Source organism: Lygodium microphyllum, chromosome 6 (assembly GCF_053477565.2).
Source record: "Lygodium microphyllum isolate KBCC chromosome 6, Lygodium_microphyllum_v1.1.10, whole genome shotgun sequence".
Lineage (NCBI taxonomy): Eukaryota > Viridiplantae > Streptophyta > Polypodiopsida > Schizaeales > Lygodiaceae > Lygodium > Lygodium microphyllum.
In genome coordinates this window covers 137,042,536-137,051,620 of record NC_141140.1, presented here as the reverse complement: position 1 = coordinate 137,051,620, position 9,085 = coordinate 137,042,536, and the positions used below count along the sequence as shown (strand labels likewise).

General features: G+C 42.1%; 1 protein-coding gene across 3 annotated transcripts; it reads left to right on the top strand.

Moving 5' to 3' along the window:
• Nucleotides 1–1,621: 1,621 nt before the first annotated feature.
• Nucleotides 1,622–6,138, top strand: LOC148035181 (glucan endo-1,3-beta-glucosidase 13-like). Of its 3 annotated transcripts, XM_087680162.1 has the most exons (5): nucleotides 1,622–2,482; nucleotides 3,215–3,321; nucleotides 3,409–4,474; nucleotides 4,848–4,875; nucleotides 4,984–6,138. In XM_087680162.1, exons 1-5 carry the CDS (start codon nucleotides 2,398–2,400, stop codon nucleotides 5,102–5,104), a joined length of 1,407 nt encoding a protein of 468 aa, XP_087536288.1. In that variant the 5' UTR covers nucleotides 1,622–2,397; the 3' UTR covers nucleotides 5,105–6,138. The 3 variants fall into 3 exon arrangements, with proteins under 3 accessions (XP_087536288.1, XP_087536286.1, XP_087536287.1); XM_087680160.1 differs by having other exon boundaries at nucleotides 3,215–4,474; XM_087680161.1 differs by lacking the exon at nucleotides 4,848–4,875 and having other exon boundaries at nucleotides 3,215–4,474.
• The last annotated feature ends 2,947 nt before the right edge of the window (nucleotides 6,139–9,085 follow it).

The following is a 9,085-nucleotide window of genomic DNA, read 5'->3' as shown; positions in this document are numbered from 1 at the left end:
TTGCACTAGATAATTTCTCATTCCACCATGTGTGTAGAAGTGAGGGGGGTGAGTATGCCATGGAACTAGGGATCAAAATGTTTGATTTGTTTGTGGGTCCAAAATTCCCCCCCATGCTTAGCACGTGTCCACCAAAACCAATCTGGATATATTTGTGCACTTAAGGGGTCATTTACATGAGGCCATTTATGGTGGCATAGCCCCCCTTATCACAGGGATTTTATGGCTAGGTCAAGCCAAACAAATCTAAAGCTATTTGAGAAAGTTAGCTTTGTTAGATATGCTCAATGCCCCACCCTCAAAAGGTACCACTAATGATCCATGGCACTCAAAGTTATACAATCCTCCTTATGAGGAGAAGCTCTATGTGAGCATGGTGTTGGGTCCTGTCACATATTATGTTAGATAAGATCTATGTGACTGAATGGCAAGAAGGACCTTGACCTTTGTGGGTCTAACCTTTGGGCTAGATAAAGTAGTTAAGTCGATAGCAACTTGAGGCACATTGCATTGACTTGTGGGGCATGGGAGTTATAAAGGACACCTATTTTGGGATTCGAGGGCTGTAGAAGCGGCCTTTGGTTGGGGGTGTCCCACAATGACAAATGGAATATTTCTTAGTTGACCAACAAAGGTTCATAATATGGTAGGCCAATTAGGCTGACCTGACCGCCTTTTTAGGCTACAAAAGGGAGACCCCTTAGAACCATTACCATCTATCTTTCACCCCATTGGAGTTCTTCCGATTAACCTTAAACTCTTCACCTATCATCTTTCTGCATCACCTTCAAGCCATCTTTGTCTTATTTGATGTGTTCTCTCTATTCCTTGCTCAGATTTTGCTTGTTGTGCCGTATAACTTTTACAAGCTTAATCTTATATGGATATTGTATACATAACACACATAAGCGATGCTAGTTTTCTTCTAGAATAGATTGGCCTTGCCACTTCTCATGCATGGAACCCATGCACTTGATGGAAGGCTCAAGGGAGAGAAACATTTTCCACCGTTGACTCAACAGCCCCACCATTGCTCTCATTTTGGTGACGGGAAGTGGTAGATGGATCATAAAAGTTGCAAAATGGGGCAAGGAATGCATTTATTGTGACCATTTATTTACTTCATGCGTGCCTTCAGTCTGTAGATCTTGTGCTTACTTTCTCACAGCCTAATTAGTTGCAACTACAACGCTTGTTTGGGTGGCCCTTATTTGATTAAGTGCTTTAGGGTGAGATCTCATGTGCTTTACATATTGGACGTGTAGTAGCAAGTAAAGCGAGTTGCATGTGGCACCTTATTTAAGTCTCATTCTTGCTACAAAAGGGGCTAGCAGCTAGCTTCACTTATCAGACATACTAAAAGCCTAGCCGGTGTGTGGCATGCCCCTTACACTCAAGGGCCATCAAAGCCAAGGTAACCTTAAAGGGGATCAAAGGCAAGGCAATGGATCCCACAACACGTCACGTGTGAGGCATGTGCATGGAGCAAAAATTTCAGCAGGGCTGAGCTGGAGGATGACGTGGAAAGCGTGCCAGCATGGCAGGAGATATCCGTTGTGTTCAAATGGGGAAAGCCTGTGATGATGATGATGATGATGAGCAAAAAGAATACTAATACTATCAGAGACAAAAGATCAAATGCACAGGGCAGAGGAAACAGAGGGAAAAAAATTCTCGTTCATGTGAAAAAGAAGGAAAGAGGCGGTGGAGGGGAAGAAGAAGAAAGGGACAGCCCACAGGCAAGCAGACGGGCGCATGATACTCGGATGATTAATTAATACCCAAAGACACCAACCCCACAAGGAAGAGGAAGGCGGGAGCCGAAGGAGGAGGAAGAAGAAGAGCTTATATTAGAAGAAAAGAGGATGAATTCTTCTCGGAAGCTCTGTATCTTGGAGATTGTGTGAGTGAGTGTGTGTGTGTGTGTGTCTGTGCGTGTTCACAAGGTTCTGTGGTGGGGCAGCGGGCTTGCAAGAGAAGCCTTGATCCTGTCTCTCGGACCTTTATTCTAGCCAAGCATAGTCTTTTCCCCTTCTTCTTCTGCTTTTTTTTAGGGTACGCGCGTGTGCGATTCGTGCTGTCAGTTTCACATACACAGACAGAGACACAGAGGGAGAGAGAGGGAGAGAGAGAGAGAGAGCCACGCCGCAGAGAAGGTCCCGTAGGGCTCTTCGGCTAGGGCGGGTGCAACATTCAGACAGGAAAAACAAAGCTCGGATCGAACATTCAAACAGGAGGGGAAATTGGAGAGAGAGAGAGAGAGAGAGAGAGAGAGAGAGAGAGAGAGAGAGAGAGAGAGAGAGAGAGAGAGAGAGAGAGAGAGAGAGAGAGAGAGAGCCAGCCATGCCATTGCAGTACACGATCGCAACCTCCCTCTCGTAGCCACAGGACCCTGGAATGGATCCCTGTCCTCCTCGTGTACGACCCCATTGCAATCGTGGTTCTTTCGTTTTCTTCCTGATCCTGCTGTCTCACATCCCAGGTAACTCCTCTCTTTTCTCTGGTGGGGGGGGCTTAAAATCGTTTCTTGGGCTTTCTTTTGTTCTCTCAAGACAATCAAAGTAGAGACTTGGTTATCACAATAAACGGAAGTTTCTTTCAGATTTCAGCATTTTTCTGGCAATCAAAGCTAGCTCGTTAGAACATTAGCTTTCCTGAGTTAGAGGTACCGGAGCTCGATGCTCCAATCAGCTTGTTTGTGACAATTGAACTGCATTCTCAGATCCTTGTGCAGCGAAGTGTAACAAAGCACTCGATTGATACATACCCTTTTTTTGGATGAAATGCTGCTGCTGGGCCCTCACAGGGGAAACTAATAGCACATTTCGTGAGTACTGCTGGCTCAAATGCTTGGAAAACAAGAATCCTTATGAGTATTGTGAGCCACAGCGAGCAAAGGCACTGCAAACAAAGCTTTTCCCAATGACAATGCTTCAAAGATCTTAAACCATTTCTGTAATTGGCAGGGTTACAAACACAGCTTGAAAGAGAACTTAAAACAAATTGTCCTCTTGGTGCCAACAGCAGGTGCAGGTGCCTGATATACATGTTCACAGACGCGTGTGCGTAATTAGGCATTGCCAAACAATGTTGTTGGCAGAGTCACAGAAAATGTGATACTTTCTTGTAGTTTTTGCCTGTATTAACAATCCGATAGTTGCTTTCACAGAAGAGGGTCATTCCTTTGATTTTGACTTGTGCTTTTACCTCTCAGGTTCTGTCTGGGCTGGCAGCATTGGGTTCTGTTACGGCCGACATGGTGACAACCTCCCATCGCCACAGTCAGTAGCTCAGTTTCTTGTCAAAGAATCCATAACCAAGGTTAGGATCTATGATTATGATTCATCAGTCATCCAGGCATTTGCTGGCACCAACATTGAGCTTATTATCACGATTCCCAATGAGCAGCTTCCTAGCTTCCAGACAGAGGAGCAAGCTGATGAATGGGTGAACAACTTCGTACTTCCCCTTTCAGAAAGTACCAAGATTGTTGTAGTCACTGTGGGGGTAGAGGTGGTTACCTCAATGCCTGAGTATGCCCCTGATGTTTTGCCTGCAATGATGAATGTCCACACAGCATTGACAAAGGCAGGCCTTGCTGACCAGATTACAGTGTCCACTGTGAATTCAATGGGTGTCCTTAAGACATCCTTTCCACCCTCCACTGGAGCATTTAATGACAGCATTACTACTTTTATGAAACCTATACTGGATTATATGAAGGCGATCGGCTCATTTTACATGGTAAATGCTTACCCATATCATGCGTACACTGCAGAATCTCAAGACATAGCCCTAGATTATGCACTATTTGATCCGATGGATTTGGTAGTTGATCAAAATTCCAACTTGTCATACTCCAGTTTGCTGACAGCTCAGGTTGATGCTGTTTACTATGCCCTGGAAGCAATGGGGCATGGTGAGCTTACTGTTTTGATCAGTGAGACTGGGTGGCCCACAAAAGGGGATTCTGATGAGCCTGGAGCTAATGTGCAGAATGCAGCTGCCTACAACAACAACCTCCTGATGCTCGTCCAGAATAACACAGGAACACCGCTCAAACCGTGGCAGCCACTGAATGCATATATATTTTCTCTTTTCAATGAGGACGAGAAAACCGGCAAAGAATCAGAGCGGAATTGGGGGGTTTTCAATGTGGATGAGTCCAGCATCTACTACCTTGATCTTTCAGGACCTCCGAGTGGGGCACCGCAGAGTTTTAATGGCACTGTGGGAACGTGGTGTGTTGCCATTCCCACGGCAAGCAATGAGAGTCTTGAGGCAGGCCTAAATTTTGCTTGTGGGGAAGGAAATGCAGATTGTAGTCCCATTCAGGTGGGTCAGCCTTGCTACCTGCCTAACACTTATGTTAACCATGCATCTTATGCTTACAACAGCTATTATCAAAGAAGTGGTGACAATACTGCTGCTTGCAACTTTGGGGGAACTGCAATGATTACCAACACAGATCCAAGTAAGTTATATAGACAGAAAGTTATCTATTGACCATGAAGAAGTTTGAGTCATCACTGTTGATCACTAAGCTCAAATTTTTTTTGTCAGTTTTGAGCTCTGTTTGTTCAGTGCATCCCAAAATGTGTATTGCCTGGCATGACTTCACACTTCAAATGCACCCTATGCCTTCAAGCATTTTTCGGGTTGCAACTTTCAACCACTTCTGCTTGTCTTTACCTTTCTACTGTGCTCGATTTTTTATTTTAGATGTCTTTTCTGTGCACAGCTTTTTCACTTCGATTTCCATCATTCAATTCCCATTTTTTCCAAGTGGCTCTGCTCAAGGTCTGAATTTTCACGTGTCTTTGTCTGCTTTTACTAAACCACCACAGGTTATGGCTCCTGCATATTCTCAACAGAGTAAGTTCTGGATCCTAATGCGTTGATACAATTCTTGTTCTCCTAGAATGACAATACGTTTTCTAGACCGTTCTTCAAAGCAGCTAAACTATGTAATTATGATTGCAGTGTCTTATCTTCCAGCAGTGCTTACAGTGGCTCTCCAACAACCTACAAAAGTTCCCCTCTACGGCAGCTGTTGTTCATTGTCTCACTTGCCTTGGCCCTAAAATGCTCGGCTATGCGCTGACTGTTTTATGCACGTGAAGGACCCTTAACCAATGTTACTGGGCAAAAAAACTAGCATAGACTCTTGTAAAGGTTGGGACCCATTTACTTTGTGAATAGATCGATCGTAGAAACAGCAAGAAAGCTGTGATGCCAGCGGATGCTCAGCATTGAGCAGTTTCTGATTCGAGAAAGATACAAAATTTTGCAGAAATCAAGTCGCATGTTAAAAATGCCTTCTAGAATGGGAATTTGTAAAGAAGATGTTGAATTAATGCATGACCTCGTGTTCCATTCTTTTTGTATATACTGGAGCTCACCCCCTCCTGAATCTTTGAATTGAAGGCCATTTTGTATATATCCTGTTCACATCTGCAGTATGGCAAAAAGGCATGCAATGATACATTAGAAGACAAACTAGGGCCTGATTGATGCTGCAACCCTTTGAAGCTCAAAGGTTGAATGAGAAAAACGAAATGTAAGCTCTTCTGAGCTGGTAAGCAGCATAAGCTCTAACCCTCTTGAGGATTAAGAAGGCATTCTTTCTTGGATTAATCACACTCTTATGAAAATGTTGTCGTTCCAACCCTCTTGAGGCTTGGTGCAGCATCATTCTCTTGAGGATTAAGAAGGCATTCTTTCTTGGATTAATCACACTCTTACGAAAATGTTGTCGTTCCAACCCTCTTGAGGCTTGATGCAGCATCATTCCCGGATTAATCACTGTCATTCTCCCAACACTTGCTTGGAGAACTGTAAGCCAGTCTCAATGAAAATTATAGCTCCACATAGTTTTCTTGCAGGCATGTCATCTCAAGACCTGCCTCCCTGATACATTCAAAACGCAATCTCCAAATCATTTCCCTGCAGGCATGTCATCTGAAGACCTGCCCGATGCATTCCAAAAGCAATCAATGCCGTCGTAAATTTTTACCCACACCACACCAGTTAATTCTTCAAAGCCTATTCAAATATTTTCAACTGATTTATGGGGACTTCCATTGGCTCAATCTACATTCAGCAAATTTGTAGTCGAATTACAACTAATAACATGCATCCTCACCTGTTGTCTTTTCACAATTAACCGATATTTACACACCCCACATCAGTTAATTCTTCAAAGCCTATTCAAATATTTGCAACTGATTTATGGGAACTTTCATAAGCTCAATCTACATTCAGCAAATTTGTAGTCGAATTACAACTAATAACATGCATCCTCACCTGTTGTCTTTTCACAATTAACCGATATTTACACACCCCACATCAGTTAATTCTTCAAAGCCTATTCAAATATTTGCAACTGATTTATGGGAACTTCCATAAGCTCAATCTACATTCAGCATATTTGTAGTCGAATTACAACTAATAACATGCATCCTCACCTGTTGTCTTTTCACAATTAACTGATATTTACAGCATCACTAAAGATGCGTCTAGGGAGACAGGGAACGCAGAAAAACCATCCAAACGATGGAGGGGGTTGTCGATTTTGACCATCCCCTTTAAGGCTAATCTGTAATCCGGTTCCTTCATCACAAGCAACCTTAATACTATCGTGATATCTTCCATAAAGTCTGTGGTTTCTGAGTCTCCAAATGAATCTGGTAAGCAAGCTCTTCACTTCGGGAATTCCTTATCTTAGCTTGCTTGCTTTCAACTTTGGATTTAACTCGGAACAAAAGGATGTGTAGTTTATTGAATGTGAGGGTTCACATCCACTACAATGTCCATTTTGGTACCTCCATCACTGCTTGAGAGAATGGAGCCCTTGACCTTGGCTTTATGACACCATCTCACTAGAGCATTGAGCCAATGGGTCTTGACAAACTTTCCCTATCTTGGGTTATTCCATGAGATTCATGCAACACGCCATGCATTGTTATACCAGAAATCATAGGAGCAAATGGGTTGGTACCAAGCCAAATTTTCCTTTTGATTAATATGCCACGGTTGAAGTGTTTGATTGAGCTTCATCCCAATTTTTGCACCCCTGGCAATAAAGGCAACACATAATCGTTCAATGGCATTATAATTGCTTGATAATGGAAGCTAGCTTAGTTAACAGGACAATCGCTTGAGCAGTTGCATGCACAAACCAAGCCATTAGAAATGTCATATGTAGATGATCCTTTTGAGCTTGTAATATCTTTGATGCTTCCTTTTGCTTGCAATCATGCCTCCATCCTCACTTGTACTCCTCGCTATTTCTATGTTACATTCTTTGCACATCATAACTATTATCATGGTTATTTTGTATATATTCTTTAGCTCTTGTAACTTGTGCAATCATACATGTACATGTGTTTTTGACTACTCCTTTAGTTGTATAGTTATTGCTTATTATTTTGTTAGTGGTTGTGTGTGTGTATATACGGATGATATATATTGAAGTGATTCATTTAGATTTTTCTTCTTCTTTGGATAATGGATCAACATGTTAACATTATGGGAAAAAGATAGAATTAATGTATGATTAAAATTAATTAAACAAAGCATATGGCCACATGTAGAGTTGACCTTTTGCATATAGGTCATTGCATGGGACTGGCTTGAAAGAGCACCTCATTACATGAGGATGAGAACATGGAGGGGAGGATAGTGTAGATGATAACAAAGGGGTAGCTAAGAGCAAAGGGGCTATTGCTATTGTAGATGATAATCAATTATGCCTCTTGTTAGGGGCACAAATCCCTAGGCCATGAATTCCATTAGTAACCTTAGTCTTTTGCTTTCATTTATGGATCAGCTTATGGAAATGTGTCTTACAATGTCACGGGATTGATTACCTACATGTCAGGGCGATGATTCTGATATTCAGGGTGTGAATTTTCTTGAAGTCGATCGTGTGATTCTAATATACAGACATGAAGATAGCACCATGTCTTTATGGCTGCTGCACGATGTTCTTAAGAATTGCGTCATGGTCTTTACGTGTTTGAATCTCTGATTTGCATTATGGAATCACTAAAACTTTCGGCTATGGTGATTGAACTCTGTGCAAATAGTATATTCGTATTCATGTTCTCTATTTTTAAAGCGATGATGTGTTGTTGTATTCTTTATTTTCTTGTTATGTATGCCTGAAATACTTTGGTGATCCTGTTGGTTTCAAGGAAGTCATTTTCTTGATTAGGGCGCAAATCTGGAATAAACAGTTATTTGATCGGGCAGTAGGCATGCTGATGGCATTGAGATTTGATAGGGTGCCTTCTATGGGCAGTATTTATGTCAGTCAATTATCCCTATATCTCCAATCCTATCCTTACCAGGAGCAGATCCAAGGAAATGGCTTTAGCAAGTCATCAACAACATGATGCAGGGCTAGATGACAGGAGAGGTTCAGAAGGCTTGGACAAGCTGGAGGAGGAGGAGTTTATTGATGCTGGGCAGATTTCTTTGGAAGGGGGTACCTCTGAAGGTACCTCAACAGCCTATCACTCTCCTGCCACTTCAACAAAATCTTCAAATTTATCTGATGATGAGGATATATTACCTTGTAAACATCAGGATACCCCTCCTACGCAGGCATTTGAGAGGCTACAGCATGCAGTGCTAGGAAGAACGTTTTTGTTAAGAAGGGTTAGAAGTTTATCTCATAGGGTTTTGAACTTTAATCCATTACCACCTCAAAGGAAGCCCAAGAAGAAAATCATAATGATTCAGAATCAATTAGTTAATCCAAAGCTTCGAGCATCCAAATTTCAGGCAAGAAGAAAAAAGACCTGGATTGCCATGTGGCACAATTCGAGACAAGATGGACAACTAGTGGCTTTAATCAAATGTATGGGGACCAGGTCAAAAAGCAACAGTACGCTGCTACCTTTTAGGGAAAGGCTATGGACTGGTTTGCCAGTTATGGTATGACAGCCTTCAATTCATATGATGCTTTAAAAACAACATTTTTAGATAGGTTCCGTAAGGACAAAACTCCGAGATATATTTTAAGGAAGCTCAAAAAGACCAAACAAAAGTCTATGTTGGTGGAGGACTATCCTAGAAA

Coding starts and splice junctions, on each gene's coding strand:
- LOC148035181 (XM_087680160.1), top strand. CDS start 2,398: ATGGATCCCTGTCCTCCTCGTGTACGACCCCATTGCAATCGTGGTTCT. Junction 2,483..3,214: donor CCTGCTGTCTCACATCCCAG/GTAACTCCTCTC, acceptor TTTACCTCTCAG/GTTCTGTCTGGGCTGGCAGC. Junction 4,876..4,983: donor TCCTGCATATTCTCAACAGA/GTAAGTTCTGGA, acceptor TTATGATTGCAG/TGTCTTATCTTCCAGCAGTG.